At 42.9% G+C, this 18,018-nt stretch overlaps 1 protein-coding gene and 1 long non-coding RNA gene across 8 annotated transcripts in view; one reads left to right on the top strand and one right to left on the bottom strand.

Annotated features, from left to right (window-relative positions):
* Positions 1–18,018, top strand: part of LNX1 (ligand of numb-protein X 1) — a 192,571-nt gene that overhangs the window by 125,819 nt on the left and 48,734 nt on the right. For all 6 annotated transcript variants that reach the window (XM_017893286.1, XM_017893283.1, XM_017893282.1 and 3 more), the window contains 2 exons: positions 13,626–13,867; positions 14,378–14,530. In XM_017893286.1, the coding sequence (XP_017748775.1) occupies positions 13,626–13,867; positions 14,378–14,530 (395 nt within the window). The remainder of the gene's footprint in view (positions 1–13,625; positions 13,868–14,377; positions 14,531–18,018) is intronic.
* The window catches only part of LOC108542984 (uncharacterized), a 17,573-nt gene continuing 7,088 nt past the window's right edge, over positions 7,534–18,018 (bottom strand). The window contains exons 2-4 of one of the 2 annotated variants that reach the window (XR_001889416.1): positions 10,226–10,417; positions 8,904–9,111; positions 7,534–8,162 (exon numbers count right to left, since the gene is read on the bottom strand). This is a non-coding gene — a long non-coding RNA (uncharacterized LOC108542984). The remainder of the gene's footprint in view (positions 8,163–8,903; positions 9,112–10,225; positions 10,418–18,018) is intronic. The other variant, XR_001889415.1, reaches the window with a different exon arrangement.

Below are 18,018 nucleotides of genomic sequence, written 5' to 3'. Positions count from 1 at the left end.
TTGAGGCTGTGGTAAACTATGATGATGCCACTGCACTCCAGCCTGGGGGACAGAGGAATCCAGCAGAGCAGTAACCAAAGAGTAGGCCTGGCCCAAGAGTGATAGAAGAAGAGCTTTCAGTTATCCAATAAGTATTTTAATATAATAGCATTTCCTGCAAACAGGAAAAGCATTCACTCTGTTCCCCCTTCATTTGCATAACACAATTTTGGGTAAATATGTTTTATAGAAGGAGTAAGGTTGTTTCTTTTAAATATATTGGGAGGGAAGAGGAAGCTCATTTAGCAAATACAGAAAATGGCTGGAAAATAGGATTTTGTTTCATGTAAAATATTTGGTATGAGGAACCAGCTGTCTTTGCATGACACATTTCCAAACACAGAGCAAGGAAGAACACAATTTTCCACTGAGTGTCATACAGCACATCCAGGAGGGCCTGTGACAACCAGCCCAGAAGGGGCTTGGACAGATTTGGACATATCGTTGTTATCCTGAGAATGCGATGGAATGCACTTTGAGGAATGGAGGAAATGTTTTTAAATGTCTGGGAATGATTTTCACCTTCCCCTACTCCTCCATCTCCATATCAAGCTCTGAAAACCTCTGCACAGCCCCTGGGGTTGCAAAGACTTCACAAAAACTCGAGGACTCAAAAGATCTCATCACAGGCAGCTGAAAACCTAGGCTGCTTTCGAAACTGATCATAAAACCTCACTGGGCAGTCAGTTCTGACTTCTAGAAACCTCACCACCATAAAACCCACCCTTTCCAGTTATTCTAAAAACACTTCCTAGTCAGTCCTGACATAGAAAGCACCATTGATCCACAGCCCAGCTTCCTGAAAACGAAAAGCTAGACTTTGGTTGTCTCCAAGTGTTTTAAAAGTAAATAGAATAATTTAGGGTTTCTTTATTTTGTTTTTGAGACGGAGTAGCGAACCGTTGCCCAGGCTGGAGTGCAGTGGCACAATCTTGACTCACTGCAGCCTCCGTTTCCCAGGTTCAAGTGATTCTCCTGCCTCAGCCTCCCAAGTAGCTGGGATTACAGGCACTCACCACCGCGCCCGACTAAGTTTTGTATTTTTAGTAGAGACGGGGTTTCACCATGTTGGCCAGGCTGGTCTCCAACTCCTGACTTCAAGTGATCTGCCCACCTTAGCCTCCCAAAGTGTTGGGATTACAGGCATTAGCCTCCGTGCCCAGCCAAAAGTAAATAGAATAATTTTGAACCAAGAATTGCAGGGACCAAAAGTTAACTAAAAAGAACCTGACCCTCACCCCATCACACACACACTCGAATCCATGGACAGATAAGGGAAAATTCAAATCATCTGTCACATGGGAATTGCCTGCTCCCCTTCCGCAAAGTATGGAGGAAAAGAACTCGGTGACCCCAAAGATGCCAGAGACTCACAGAATGAATAAACGATTCTGGCGTCTCTGAAGAATTGACCTGGCATGTAGACTGTGCCCAAGCCCTCAACCATCCCTCATTAACTACTGTCAACTCCACATCTGGCTGTGGCTTTGGAATTCTGAGGTGTCACCCCAGGGAGCAGCACTGGTATTCATCAGGCACTCCAGGCTATCAGCTCAGCTCTTCCTAAACTAAACAATGGAATCAGTTCTTTCAGTCCCTGGGAAGCCCTGCAATTGCATAAGGTTTGGACCCGCAGGGGTTGCTGTGAGAGACTGTGCTTCAGCAGCAGTTTGGGGATGACATTCTGGACCCCCATCTTAGCATCAGGTGATCACACACTGGGAGGTACCTGAAACCACAAAGCCCCTCAAAACTAGCTTCTGTTTCTACTAAATGTGGGGACAAAATATATGCAAAGGAAAAAGATGCAGTATATGTCATGGTTATGAGTATTCACAGCTATTGACTTTAAATTCTGTCTCTGTGCTGGGTGACTACCAGCACATCTGGTTTGCCTTAGGCTGACCAGTGTTAAAGCTGAAAATCCCACATCTCAAGAACCCCTCAGCCCTGGGCAAACTGAGATTGTTGGTCACCCTAGATGCAAACTGTGCAAACCTGGGCAAGTGAATCTTTGTATTAAGTTCCCGTGTTTGCAAACTGGGGATAATAATCCTGCCCATCTCATGAAGTTGTTGTGAGGATTAAATGAGTAAAGGGTAGAGTGCTCAGAACAGCCTGACACTTGTTAAGGAGTGTATGCACGTGCAAGTGTGTGTGTGTGTCAAAGTGTGTCAGATATCTTGACAGACACAGGGCTTAAATCAACAAGATCCCACACAAAGCTACTCTTTCAGCTCTTTTGCTTTAATGTTTTGTCAGCTTGGATAAATTACTTAACCTCTTTGAGCTTCATTTTCCCCAGTGGGGGGATGTTTTAATGAAATAAGTCCTGGTACCATGCCTTGTGATTTAAAAAAAAAAAAACTGAACAAAACTGAACAGATGATAGCTCAGGTGGTTACTGTTATAACTGCTGTTATTAACAGGAGAGAAAGGGTACCTCCCCACCCAGTGGGGGATGGGTAAGTCGGCCTCCTGTTTCCACCTCAAATGCTATGTGTGTCAGATCATGAATATGAATATATATGAGTGCCTGGACTAAGGTGCTTTCTCTAGAAAAGGATGAAATAAATCACCTGGAGGCTCCCGCACACCCAGACAAGATCCTTTTAGGCCTCTTCTTCTACGATGCTTGCTGCCTGTGCTCGGAGCTAACTATTTTTGGAGAGGAAGAGGGGCAGTGAGACAGCCAGCCTGGGGCATGTGGGGACCACTGCAACCACATCCCCCATACACTGACCTATGAGGCTTGTGGCACTGACAAATGGCCCTGATGACAAGGCAGGACAGAGACCCAGCAGTGTGACGCTCACCGCTTCTGCCTGTCAACTGCAGGCTGAAGATGCCAACCCCATTATGACAGACTCGTTTGCCAGCCTGTGCCATTCGTATTCTTCATGGTAGTTACTCAGTAGCTGGCATTTATAGATTTATAAAGAATATAATTCTAATTATAAGCATGCTTCTAATTTTCCATGCTTTCCTCTATGTCCCATATTACAGTCGCCCCCCCAAATAATCAGCCACCAGGGCGCATGGCACATTACAGTCCTAAGGTGCTCACTTCAATTAAAGTTCTGTCTGCCTTCAGTTTAAATCCTAGCCCTTCCACTTACCAGCTGTGTGACTTTTGGAAATTTTATCTTTCTGTGCCTTAATTTCTAATCAGTAAAGTGGGGGTATCATACGACCCTCCTCATAGGGTTGATGTGAGGATTGAATGGGTTAATAGGAAGCGTGTAAAAAAGTATGTGGTCTCTAGTGAGGGCACTGTAAGTGTTGGTTGTAATTATGTTACTATTAATTTGTGAGTGAGATTTGAAGGATAAAAAGATGCAGCCACAGATTCTTACAGACACTAACTCTGTAAACCAATAGGAAAAACATCGGCATTAAAGGAGAGTCATTAAATGGAAGAATATCTACTTCTTCCCTGCCTCCCTCCCACCCTGAAATTGGAACTGTGCAGAGACTGGCCAGTGTGTCTCACGCCTGTTCAGCACCAGGCGATCCATGCCATAGGAACATGTCAGCATCTTTGGTAAACCAAGTTAGTGTGCTTGCTTAGGTTGGGATTGGACCATTTGTCGCCTGAGCAGACTCTACCTTGAGGGCACACCACGCCTCTCCTGGCCCCACCCTGACAAGCCAAGACGGATTTCAGGTGCCCATGATGGTGGCCTGCATTTCACATCGAGTTCCAGCTTGTTTTGAATTTTTCCTGTCTGGTGTTCATTAGCAAATGAAATCGGGGTGGTTGGAAGGACTAGGGACATTTTCCCAGCAGTTTGGAAGCAGAAGAAAGGGACTAATGAGGGGAAGCCGTGTGTGGTTGGTGGTAAGTGGTGTCAGAAATTCATCCGTCCTCTGAGGCGAGGGCCATTCAGCCTCAAGTTCATACTCGGATCTACACTGACTACCAGATGGTGGACGTGCCCAGCTGATGACCTCTTTTACTTTTCAACTGACATTCACTTCACTTCTGACTACACAAAAATGCTCATGACTTTTTTCCATGTACAGTTTCTGGTAGCTATGTGAGTGGCCATATAATTCAGTGCCAGGCAACATGGGTTTTAACTTAGAGGGGGAGGAAAAGTAATCCAAACAAGGAAGAATGACTTTACCTAATGTCTTTAGGCCGAAGAGCTATTATTTAAGAAGATGCAGGTACGGTGAGTTGAGGTGACATGTAGAACATAATTACCCAAACTGAACTCAGAAAGTTTCTTACAGGAGGTCTGTGCTGAGGACCAGGATGCCTGAGGACTAGAGGAATCCTATGAATAGAAGTTGTATTATTGTTAGTTGAGTGTCCTCCAAGTAGCATGATCAGGACTCAATTAGCAGGGATAGGACCTATTCGAGGGTGGGCTCAGGGAGCGCAAGTGGAACTGTTTTGGAAGGCACTGACTGATGCATTTATTTTTGTCTCACACAGTAAAGATTTATAGTGCTTTTCATTAAAGGAGTCATGATATAATTAGTTATCATATATTTAAACTATATATCTGCTTCCTTTCAAAAAAAAAGGATCAAGGTGGCCCATAACTATTAAAACATATCTAGGCTAACATAATCAGAAGCATAAACAGACTCTAATAAAAGGAGCAAGAAAACAATTCACTGCTTTTAGAATCTCTCAGGCTCCTTTAGCACACTCAACCACCCCCACCCCACTAGACCCTGTCCACCAATGCTCTTTGCATAATGCTGATGATTTAGTGATGAGCAAGAAAAGCAGGATGTTTACTCCCATGGAAGCTATCTATATTCTGTTGGGAGAAAACAAACCAACAATATAATTTCCAAAGAGGGTGACTGGCAGGCAGGGGCAGCAGTTCACTTTGGATTGATGGTCAGGGAGTCTCTGCAATGAGCTGACTTTGAGCCCTCTGTCGTCAACTTTGTTCCTCCTGAAACCTCCTCCCCTCTCCTGTCTTGGCATCAGACTTGGCAATGCCCACTTGTCTCTTACCCCATGGGCATGGTTTAGGCTTGCTGAACCCCAGAAGTAGGTAGAGGGACTGGCCATCAGGTGTCCTGGGTTTTATCCCCAGCACCGCCACCAACATGCTGCTCCTCTTGGATCTCACTTCAGGTCTGTTCTTTCCCCATTTGTGTCACATAGGACAAAGCCTGCCCTGAATCTACCATTCCTGGCACCTGCCATGCACCTGCATCCTTGGAGCTTTTGAATATACCATTCATACCTAGTTTGCTAGATCAATGTCACTCATTTTTCTAGACTCAGCTCAGATTTCATCTCTTCTAAGAAGCCTTCTCCAATTACCCCAAGCCCCTTCCTCTGAGCGCTCCTGACACTTGGCTCTTACCTCCCTCTCTCTGATAATGTGGCATGTTTTTCTGTTTTCATGAACCAAGTGCATACACTGTCATTTTCTTTGCATCCACAGTGTCTAACATTATGCCTTGATGTTAGACAATAATTATGCTAGTTACTGGTTACTGAGTTACTATATATTACAGGTACTGTTCAGCATTTTGCATGATTCTTTTTTAAAAAGAGATAGATAGGGCGTTGCTCTATTGTCCAGGCTGGAGTGCAGTGGCCCAATCATGGCCTACTGCAGGCTTGAACTTCTGGGCTCAAGCAGTACTCCTGCCTCCGCCTCCTGAGTAGCTGACACTACATGCATGTATCACCATGCCCAGCTAATTTTTAAAATTGTTTTGTAGAATATGGGTCCTGCTATGGGTCTCTTAACTCCTGGCTTCAAGTGATCTTTCCATCCCAGCCTATCAAAGCTCTGGGATTATAAGCGTGAGCCACCACACTCAACCTTTTGTGTGAACCTTTAAACCTCATAGTAAATAACCATTGTGCCCATTTTATGTATGAGAAACAAGGCTCAGAGGAATTAAGGAACTTGTCCAGAGTTGCAGAGCCAGTAGAGTTGCCTTCTTAGGAGGCCCTTCCATAAGGCAGACCTAGGATTCACATCCAGATGCTTAAAAAGTGAAAGCATGTGTTTTTTCCTCCGTACTGTGCCATCTTTCTTAGAAGACGCTCCCATGAGTGTTTATTGAAAACTGTATTTCAACATTATGATTAAAAACCCGCTGTAGCAGCATAAACCATCAAAGGAAGGTTATGGTCATTACCCTTCAGTTGTATTATATGCATAATGCTTCTTAAACTCAAAGCACATAAAATCATATCAAAATTACCAGGGAAATACACGAAAAAAAGATCAATTTCTTAAGTTGGTCTTTCCTTCTTGTCATTTTTTTTCACTGGGCTTAAATTGAAGTGCAAGGAAATGGAAAGGGAAATCATGAGCTTGCTAGGAGAAAAGAGAGACTAGTATTGGTATCACAATCGACCACAAGTAATTATGCATTATCAGGGCGGTGTGAGTGAATCCCACAATTCCCAATGCAGTAATTTCAATCAACAGAACACCAAAAGGGTGATGGTTGCTCAGATCAATTCAAGAAATGTTTACTATATAGCTCTGTGGCCACAACTTGCCGGCAGCTAACCAGTTGGCCAAGGCAGAGCTGGTATGTCTTGACTGGCTGCCATAAATGATGTGGGACTCCATGAGCCAACACTTCTCAGGCACTAATATGAGGAAGCCCTCTCAGTCCTGGAGAGAGAGTTCCTACATTTTCAAAGTTTGGTTCTATTGGTGTAATTGTGGAACTAGACTTTTTTTCCCCCAAGCAGTTAATTTCCATCTCTCTGTGAAATATCCTTGAATCATAGTTTTATGGTATAGGAAATATTGCTGCATTTGGATTTAGATTCATTAAATATGTTGTTTGGATGGGGTATTTAGGTTTTAAAATATTGTCCCTCAATTAAATAATTTTTAAAATTAAAATGTTTAGCCTAATTGGTCAGTTAAATGTTCTCTTGAGGTCAATATCCCAAAACTCATTAAACATATAGTTCTATGCCTTGTTCATGGTTCAGGGCCCTTAGCTTGAAAAGCCTGAGTACTGAGATGGTGTGATCTTTACACTGAGACCCGGTAGTCCAAGGGGGGTACTTTCCCTGGGCAGAAACACAGATGACCTGACTGAGTCATCTGATTAGTGTAGATAGCCAGTTTAGATAATTCACCCTGATATGATTTGACCGTGTCCTCACCCACATCTCGTGTTGAATTATCGCTCCCCTGATTCCCACATGTTATGGGAGGAACCCAGGTGGAGATCACTGAATCATGGTAGTGAATAAGTCTCACAAGATCTGATGGTTTTATAAAGGCGAGTTCCCGCACACAATCCCTCTTGCCTGCCGCCATGTGAGATGTCACTGTCTCCTCCTTGCCTTCCACCATGATTGTGAGGCCTCCCCAGCCAGGTGGGACTGTGAGTCCATTAAACCTCTTTTTCTTTATAAATTACCCAGTCTTGGGTATGTCTTTATTGGCGTAAAAATGGACTAATACAACCCCATGGTTTAGGAACATGCTCTTTTATTAGCAAAAGTCATTTTTTCATTTAAAAGTAATATGCTGAGCACCTTCAATATGCCAGTCATTGTCTTTGGCACTGGAGATGAAACAATTAACAAAGCAGAACCTAAATCTCTGCCCTTTGGAGCTTGCATTCCATACAGAGAATATAAGCAGAGGTAGGATGTATCAGAAAAAAAGCCACTGTTTAAATCAGGTGGTCAGAGAAGAGGGATTTTAATCAGAGGCCTGAAGGAGATGCAGGAACAAACTGGATGGGAATCTGGGGAAGGCATATCTGAGGCAGCAGGGGCAGCAGCAAAGTGCAGAGACCCTGAAGAAGTAGGAACATGGTGGGCAAGTTTGAGGACTAGCAGGAGGGCTGATTGAGCAAGGGATGGAGAGGAAGTCAGAAGTCTCAACAGACAGAAAATATAGGGCCCTATAGACCGTTATAAGGACCTTATGCATTAGTAAAGTGGAGAGCCATTATGAAAAGATCACCATGGCTGCTCTGTTGAGAATAGATGGGCAGGCAACACAAGTGTGGAAGCAAGACCCCTCTTGGGAGACTGTTGGGATAATCCAGGCACTGATTACTGATACTGGCTTGGACCAGTATGGTGGCAGTGGCCATGATGAAAAGTAGTAGGATTCTGAATATTTCATGCTGGATTGTATTTCAGATATCTAGAGAAAGAAAGAAATCAAGGATGAGTCTGAGATTTTTGGCCTGAATGACAGATAAGGAGCTATTTAATAACACGGGAACATGTGGGAAGAGTTGGTTTGGCAAGGAGGATGAAACTGTTAAGTTTGAGCTGACCATTAGACATCTAAGTAATGACATGGAAAGGGTAGTTTGATATGAGTCTAGGGACCAAGGAAGCCATGTAAGGTGAGAAAGCATGGAATCCACAGCCTGGCTTCAGAGTCTAGCTCCACTCTGAACTTGGACAAGGCATTTCTCCCTTCTAGTGTCCATATATTCATCTGTGAATTTAGGTGGTGTAACTAATAGGACAAGTGGGAGGCTTAAATGAGACCACATCCTTGAAGCATAGTACATTTAAAAAGATCAATAGATATGAGCTGTCTTCTGCCAGACTGTCTTCTGGGCTGCCATAGATTTGTAGGCAAGAGACCATGATCGATAATATGGATCAGGGAAGGCCCGAATGTCAGCATACAGAGTTGGGACTCAATCCTGAAGCGATGGGAACATTTCCCTGGGCAGTTTTTGAGTTAAAAAAAAAAATTGTTGATATGGTTAGGATGCAGTAGAGGATGGAGGGCTAGACCAGGGGCAGAGGGATAGGCCGGGGTTGGTTGCAAAGCCATGGAGATGGGGTGTCAGGAGGACCAGTGCCAGGGTTTGGCCATGGAGATGGAGTTAGGGGCTGAGCACACATTACTGAGGCCCATACTCACCTGATTGCTCAGGGAGAGCCCATTTCAGTCTCCCAGTGACCATCTCCTTTCTGGCAGCACAGTCTCCCTGCCTGGCTCCAGGAACCCCACCTTGGGCAAAGTTTCAGAATCACTCATCCCATTCAGTGGAGCAGCTAAGGCCTAAAACCCAGCTGTTGGCAAGGAGACTCACTTCCCTACCGAGTCCCCTAATCTTGATTCTCTCTGCCTGAAAGAAAGAATACATACATTAGGACTGAGTGTCTCCCTTTCTCATTAAATAATATCTGTGGGCCAGCCATTAGTGCTCTCATGAGTGAAAGAAATACAGTTGAAAAATTAGTCTCATTTTTGGACTTGGATCAGAAATGGGGCCAGGGCACATAATTATAGGAAAGCCCCCTTTAGGGGTCATCTCCCCTCTGCATGCACACACACACACACACACACACACACACACACACAAATAGTGGGTAGAGAGGAAGACTGGAGAAAGAGGAGAGGGTAGTGTTGCTTTCTGGAGGACTAAGAAAAGAAAAATGGTTCCCATCTACTCATGTTGGCATTTTTTTGTATTACCAGAGATTAGAATGTGCCATCTCTGGAGCTAGAGCTGACTTGCAGATGTGTTTTGTTTGGACCACACAGTGTATTTAAGATTTTCGAATGTGTTGCTACCATTTAAAAAATCAAGAGATTTTACATTGAAACTAGATTTCTGCTTCCATATTTTTTGGGGGCCACTGGGCTAGCCTTTTTAACAGAGAAGAGTGGAGCAGCCACTGTGTCCTTAAGTCGAGCAGCACTGCTCACCATGGTCCCCAATGGCCTTCCTTCCCTCGTTGTCTTACCTGACGAGCATATGAATTTGCAAGCTCTTGTTTGAAGTCAGATCAGACTGGGCAATTAATGAACCCAAAGTGAGAGTTGACTCAATGTTTGCTAATGCAACAGTGAACCGAGAGAAAGAATTTACAGAAAGTAGGAGAGATCAAAGGGAGGTTGTATGGCTGGATGATGATGATGAGTATCAACTCGCTTTGTGAACAACACTTATTCTATTATAAGTGGGTAAGTTCAGCATCAGAAAGGAGCTCTTCATGGGAACCCAGATCATGCTGCCCTGTTGGGTGACCTTTGCAGAGGATACCCTATCAGAACCTCTGTGAATCACATCTGAGGTCCCTCCTGTGTCTCGTCTCCAACTCTCATTAGCAGTGAACTCAGACTTAGAAGTTTTGCAGGAAGGAGATTCATTTTCTTTTCTTATCCCCCCTCCAACCTCAAAAGAGACAAAATTTCTGGCATTGAGTGTTAGTGTTCTTATATTAAGACAGATTTACCTCTACTCACTTTGACAAAAGAGCTCAGGATCTCCCAAGAAAACTGATTTTTCAGAGTTGCTCATTTGAATGAACAGCACATCCAAAGCTTGTGGTTTGGTTGAAAAGGGGTTTTCTGTGTTCCTTGTATTCATCCTTCAAGTTCATGGCCATCGCCCTTCACCACCTGAGAGTACTTAGTGCTCAGAGCAACTGAAAGGAAGCATAAATCCTGCTTGCTTTGAACACAACCCCGAGGTTCACCGTATGTTCTTGTCCTAGCCAATGCTAATCAGCTCTTCCCCACTTCTTCCCTCTTTCATGCTTGTAAATCAAGCTGCCCCAGTATTAGTCACCACAAAGGAGATAATTAGTAAGTACAAGCTGCTACCTTCATAGATCACTCTGTCTCTGGCTCAAGCTAAGCCAAGAGACTGGAGAAAGCTAACATTACACAGTATGAGTTGCGTTAGTAGAGCCTTTATTACTCAAAATATGTGAGTCTGAATACCTAAATCAAGACTCTGCACCCTCCCCAGCTGTTGTAAGAACAGCTGTGATATGAGACCAAAGGAAAGGCTACTTACCTACTTTATGAGGTTTTCCTTTCCTTGACTCAAAAACTTATCTTTAGAACCCCAAGAATTTGAAAGTGCAATAGTTTCTTAATGGCATAATCTTGGGATTCAGATATTTTAAAAATACCTTAACCCTCCATTGATGGGGCAGCAGAGAAAGGTGCCACTTTCTTTTACTAGGACATACTGTGTCCTCCCAACAAAGCCATGGCTTGTGCCTTTGCCAGTCATTTGTCCAACTGGAAAATAACATTACTACTCTGGCAGGACACATGGTCAAGAGCATTGCTGCCTCCTCAGAAAAGACCGTTTCCAGACCAGCTAGGAACTTGCTTTCCATGCACTGCTAATCAAATACTGCCAGCCTGCCTGGAAGTGTTTCATTCAAGTATTTGTTACTCTGGAGCTGCTCAAATGCAAGTTGGCTTTTATTTTTTCCATCACACAGTGTTTCACCAATTTTTGAGTTTCCCAGATCAACCTCTTCACTATTTTTAAGCAGAACTATTTCAAGCCAACGCAGCTAATCAGTACAGTAAAACCTCACGAATTCAAGCCAAGAGATTGAACTCTTCCAGCTGAGGACAAGCACTAGCAGTGTAAGTTGGAGGCCTGTTTTCTCATCTGGAAGATGAGGACATAAGGTTGTATAACCAAACTCCTTTTCTACTAATATTAAAACCACATTTCATCTAATCTAAGCTGCCACTGACTATAAGAGATATCATGTTCATGTAACAGCAAAGAAGATGACATTTTAAAATGTGTCATTAGTTAAATAATCCCCAAACACCAAAGATATCCCCATGATGTATAGATTGGTGACACTAGACTCTTGTGGCTTTGAAATCCATTCAGATGAATTTGGCAGCTTCTCCTGCCCTTGGTTGTGTTGCTTGGCACGAAACAGGCAATCCTTTTTGAATGTTCTCAATAACAAAATGTAACACCACCTTTAATTCCCTTGGGTGCATCTTTCTTTCTAAGCATATAACACTTTTGCTTATCCCTTTGCAAGAAAACATGGAATTATGATTCTGCTTCTGACAATGAATATGTACTTAATCAATATCCAATTGTTCGGTTTTTGAGGTGTTCTATAACTTTTCGTTTTAGTACTGAATCATTACATTCAAATGGCAATTACACACAATGGTGTAATACCAAGCATGTAGGCAACTCAATGGAAGTGATAAGGGGTACCCATGTGACTAGGTTTGCCATGCTGGGATGGTGGCATCTGCATCATGAGTGCCACCTGGCAATAGAAACTTCACAACTCCATCAATCACACATGCATCCTGATTTTAGACATGTTAAAGCATGAAAAGAGCATCTTAGGATGGATCAAATATGGAAATAGCTACAGTCTCACGAGAACTGATTGTAGTCATGTGGATACCATGACGACTTTAATGAATTCTCATTCTAGTACTTTTGGCAAAAAGCACTGAACCCCTAATAAGACTTAATGTCAATCAAACCTCACAGCAATCCAGAAAGTATATGCAAATTGGGAAGTTTAGCCAGCTAAATAAAATTTCCCCAGATCACCCAGCTAAGTAAATTTCAGAGCAAGGATTTGAATCTAGATGATAGGACCTTCCATCCTGCCATTTCTGTGACTCTATGGGCACTACAAATCATGTGTGCGTATCACTGTAGACTGACCTTTGATTTCATCTACTTTCAAAAACATGAAGCATCCCTAAAGTAGGATCTCAAAGGGCTATTTAAAATAGTTCAATAATACAGGGTTTTGTGTAATGAATTGATAAGAATTTATAATTAACACATCCATTATATGTAAATGGACACTTCTTAAAGGGGCTCATGATATGATTTCTGCCTTCACAACTACGGAAACTGGAGTGGCTACCTGTAGCTACCCTCCCGACAGTGCAGTGAGATAGTTAAATCACCATTTCCTGATAAAAACCTAGCCTGTGAGCTGCAATGACTTGCCCAGTGGCAGTGTTCATGTTCATGGCAAAATATGGACCTAGATCAGCTCAAACCCTGGTCTCCTGAGCCTCAAGAATGTTCTTTTTCAATTTCTCTCTATTGCACCAATAACTTGCCTTTCTCACAAAGTTTGGTTTTTGTGGAATTTTTTGGATTTTTTTTATAGCATGGACAGTGAATGGGTAGAGACAAATATGTTTTTGCTAAAATCCACAAAAGCTGTTTTACTCTCTTAATGCTAGACAACATGGCGATGAATGACACTTTTCAGATCATGGGAGCCCCTAGCACCAGGGAGGCCCTCCCAGACCAGCCAGAGAAAGAGAATGGAAGCCACCAAGCTGCCGCTAGAGGATAGCAATGCTGAACTCACTCCTGTGGCTTTGTGGTGAGGGTGATTCTGTTTCCATGGACAGTTAAATATGGAATCTGGGAGGAGCTTTATATTTACGTTCAGTGCTGTGGGAACAAAATCCAAAAGAAATGAGTGAGAGTGTGACTAAGGGCTTTCATGGTCAAAATAAACACCAACAAGCAGGAATTACCAAACAGTTGAACATTGCCAGCCTCAAAACCTGGTCATGTAGACACCATGGCGACCTGAATAAATTTGCATTCCAGGAGCCAATGTAGAGATTGCTTTAAGAGAATGCAGTGGGCATCTTTTAAAAAAATCTCAAATTATTAATTCACTTGGTTGGCAAATGTGTATTGAGTACCAACATGTGAACAGGGAAGAGAGAATATAGGGGAAGGCAAATCAAATTCCAAGTTCAACAAGCCTATTATACATTCTTAAATTGTATTTGAAGAGGTCTGACTGAGGAATGGCAGCAGAGCCAACGCTCTTCCTCACCTCCCCACTGGTTCTGTTACAGCTGTAAAGGTGCCTCCCACTACGGCCTGACCAAAGACAGGAAGAGGCGCTCACAAGATGGCTGTCCAGATGGCTGTGCAAGCCTCACAGCCATGGCTCCCTCCTCAGAGGTTTCTGCAGCTGCCACCATCTCCTTAATGACAGACGAGCCTGGCCTAGACAACCCTGCCTACGTGTCCTCGGCAGAGGACGGGCAGCCAGCAGTCAGCCCAGTGGACTCTGGACGGAGCAACCGAACTAGGGGTGAGTCAAATGGGTGGTTGTCCAGGATTGGGTTCCTTGGCTTGGGATTGCTCTCTGTGGAATACTTACTGTGGAAAGTTCTAGAAATGTTTTTTAAGGGGAAATCATTCTGGCAGTTTTGGCAGGAACCCAATGTCCAATTCTCCAAAGTGAAATGAAACCACAAGTACCTCCGATCATTAAACTGTGTGTAATCTGACTTGGTGAAAGGGACTGAAATTAGACCTAATGATTCATCACTCCTGCAGTGTCAGTAATTTTTCAGCCATACTGTTCAAGAAAAGTGCTATTGTATTCAGTTCAGCCCAGAAACAGAAAAGGAAAGCAGGATTTTAAGCACATCATACATATTTCACTGTAGAAAACTTAGAAAATACAGGTAAGCAAATTCTACAATCCTACCACCTAGAGGTAGTCACTGTTAATGTCTTATATATTTTATCAGATATGTACATAAATGATGATTTCTATTAAATCATAACTACTGTTCCTCTTGTTGCTTTTCCTCAGCACGGCCCTTTGAGAGATCCACTATTAGAAGCAGATCTTTTAAAAAAATAAATCGAGCTTTGAGTGTTCTTCGAAGGACAAAGAGCGGGAGTGCGGTTGCCAACCACGCTGACCAGGGCAGGGAAAATTCTGAAAACACCACTGCCCCTGAAGGTAAATGACCTCCCCACAAGGCAGGATGGACATGGGCTGGGCTTCCAGGGGGACTTCAGGGATGATGCAATCTGATCACCATCCAGCTTTTGTGACCCCTCTCTTCCCAAGGGTGTACAATGTCTTTTACTTTGATTAGCCTGCTTCTCACATAAGTAGCTAAAGGCAGAAAGTATTATCATCTTTTTACATAGATTGAAGAAAAAAATGTTGAAACCCTTACCTTCAGGTTCTAGTGCCATTATGCATTTGAAGAAGAAGAATTATAGTTAATGAGTGAAAAACATTTAAAACAATGACTGGCATATACAATAAATGCAATATATATATTTGCTCTCCTTACTCTTTCAACTACATGTGAGGTGTGGTGCTGAGTGTTTTACATGCGTTTTGTCATTTAGGCCTCATAACAACCCCATACTCCATGCATGTGTGTGTGTGTGTTTTGAGACAGAGTTTTACTCTTGTCGCCCATGCTAGAGTGCAACGGTGCAACCTCTGCCTCCTGGGTTCAAGCGATTCTCCTGCTTCAGCCTCCCAAGTAGGTGGGATTACAGGCACCTGCCAAAACAGCCAGCCATTTTTTTGTATTTTTTAGTAGAAACGGGGTTTCTCCATGTTGGTCAGTCTGGTCTTGAACTCCTGACCTCAGGTGATCCACCCACCTTGGCCTCTCAAAGTGCTGGGATTACAGGCATGAGCCACCATACCCGGCACTACTACTATTCCTGTTTTACAGATGAGGAAACTGTGGCACAGAGAGGTTCTTTAGGTTATTCCAAATTACCTTGCTAAACTTTGAATCCAGGTAACATGGCTGTAGAATTCATGCAAAGCAAGCTGTTGAGTCTTAGATCCCATGTGTTTTCTCCAATATAAATGGAGCTGAGGAAATACTGTTCTACTGTCTTTGCTTTTTATCTTAGAACTTTAGAGTAGTAATAATAACATTTTTTAAAAATTGAGCTCTTGGGCCGGGCGCAGTGGCTCAAGCCTGTAATCCCAGCACTTTGGGAGGCCGAGACGGGCGGATCACGAAGTCAGGAGATCAAGACCATCCTGGCTAATACGGTGAAACCCCGTCTCTATTAAAAAAATACGAAAAACTAGCTGGGCGAGGTGGCGGGCGCCTGTAGTCCCAGCTACTTGGGAGGCTGAGGCAGGAGAATGGCGTAAACCCGGGAGGCGGAGCTTGCAGTGAGCTGAGATCCGGCCACTGCACTCCAGCCTGGGCGACAGAGCAAGACTCCGTCTCAAAAAAAAAAAAAAAAAAAAAATGAGCTCTTTCTGTATGCACATAGTGTTTTCAGTCATTTAGATGTGACAATAATGTTAAGGGGATAGGACTATCATTCCCATTTTACAGATGAGAAAACGGAGACCCAGAGGGATTAGGTAATTAGTCCAGTCACCCGGCTAGAAAATGGCAGAACCAAGATTTTGACTCAGGTCCTCTCGTTCCAGAGCCTACTCTCTTAGCTCCTGGTTTATACTGCCCTCTACTCTTGGGAGTTGGGAGGCAGAGCCCAAACCACTGTACGTATTATGCCCTCAAAATTCATGAGCAGCCTTATCAGACCTTTTCTTGTATACTTATTCATGATTGCCTCTCACTCTGTACATACATGCTGCATGCTCTAACAGCTCTCAGCTGATTACAGTCCTGTAAATGCTGGATGTCTTTCTCTCGCCTCCCTTCTATTGTCCAGCCTGCACTCCCACTCTCCTTTCAGCTGGCATTGACATTCCTTTTTCCAGGTTTAGTGTAAGCCTTTGCCTCCTCCTGGAAACCTCACTGACTCCCTCAGCCCTCTTTTTAGGTGTTTTGAAGCACCTGTAGCAGTGATTATCATATTTCATATAACTATACCTCAAAGTGTAGGGATTATTTTTCTGAGTCCTTGTTTTAAGGCCTAGTACAGTGTCTGGCACATAAGTATCCACTAAATGTCTGTGCAATGACTAAATGAAAAGATTAGAACTTCCTTTCCACCAGTCTCTTCCTCTTATTAAAGACTCCTCAATTCCACTCCATGTAAAGTTCTCTAGTACTTGGGCCAGGCGTGGTGGCTTACTCCTGTAATACCAACACTTTGGGAGGCTGAGGCAGCCATATCACCTGAGGGTGGGAGTTTGAGACCAGCCTGGACAACATAGTGAAACCCCATCTCTATTAAAAATACAAAAATTAGCCAGGGCGTGGTGATGGGTACTTGTAATTCCAGCTACTTGGGAGGCTGAGGCAGGAGAATTGCTTGAACCTGGGAGGCAGAGGCTGCAGTGAGCTGAGATTGTGTCACTGCACTCTAGCCTGGGTGACTCCATCTCAAAAAAAAAAAAAAAAAAAAAAAAAAGTTGAAAAAGATATATTTGCATATTTATTACAAAAACATTTATAAAAGAGATTATTATATGTAAGGCACCGGCCTAGGTGCTGTCATTTTATATAAAGAATATAAAATGTAGTTCCTGGCATCAGGGGGTTTATTCAAGACTACAATAAAATAAAAGCATACCTCATTTTTATTTTTACAAATTGAAAGCTTGTGGTCACCCTATAGCGAACAAGTCTGTTGGCTCCATTTTTCCAAAAGCATGTGCTCACTTCATGTCTCTGTGTCACATTTTGGTAATTCTTGAAGCATCTCAAACTTTTTCATTATTATTATATGTGTTATGGTGATAGGTGATCAGTGATCTTTGGCGTTACTATTGTAATTGTTTTAGCTTGCAACGAACCACGCCCTTATGGGTCAGTAAACTTAATAATTGCGTGTTCTGACTGCTTCACTGGCCATTTCCCCATGTCTCTCTTCTTGGGCCTCCCTATTCCCTGATATGTAACAGTATTGAAATGAAGCCAATTAGTAACCATACGATAGCTTTTGAGTATTCAAGTGAAAGGAAGAGCCACATGTCTCTCACTTTAAATCAAAAACTAGAAATGAACCTTAGTAAAGAAGGCATATTGAAAGCTAAGGTAGGCTTAAAGCTAGGTCTCTTGTGCCAAATAGCCAAGTTATTAATGCAAAGGAAAAGTTCTTGAAGGAAATTAAAAGTGCTACTTCCAGTGAACATATGACTAACAAAGCAAAACAGCCATATTGCTGATATGGAGAAAGTTTGAGTGAACTGGATAGAAGAACAAAATACCCACAACATTCCCTTAAACCAAAGCCTAATCCAAGGGAAGGCCCTAACTCTCTTTGATTCTGTGAAGGCTGAGAGAGGTGAAGAAGCTAAAGGAGAAAAGTTGGAAGCTAGCAGAGATTGGTTAATGAGGTTTAAGGAAAGAAGCCATCTCCATAACATAACAGTGCAAGGTAAAGCAACAAATCCTGATTATAGGGAAGCAGCAAATGCTGATTGTAACAAAGCAGCAAACGCTGATGTTAGAAGCTGCAGCAGGTTATCCAGAAGATCTTGCTAAGATCATTGAAGGTAGCTCCACTAAGCAGATTTTCTTTTTTTTTTTTTTTTTTTTTTTT

The sequence above is a fragment of the Rhinopithecus bieti genome, unplaced genomic scaffold, assembly GCF_001698545.2.
Source record: "Rhinopithecus bieti isolate Rb0 unplaced genomic scaffold, ASM169854v2 scaffold_23964, whole genome shotgun sequence".
Taxonomy (NCBI): Eukaryota; Metazoa; Chordata; class Mammalia; order Primates; family Cercopithecidae; genus Rhinopithecus; species Rhinopithecus bieti.
Note: the sequence above shows the minus strand (reverse complement) of the source record. Positions and strands in the feature narration are given on the sequence as shown.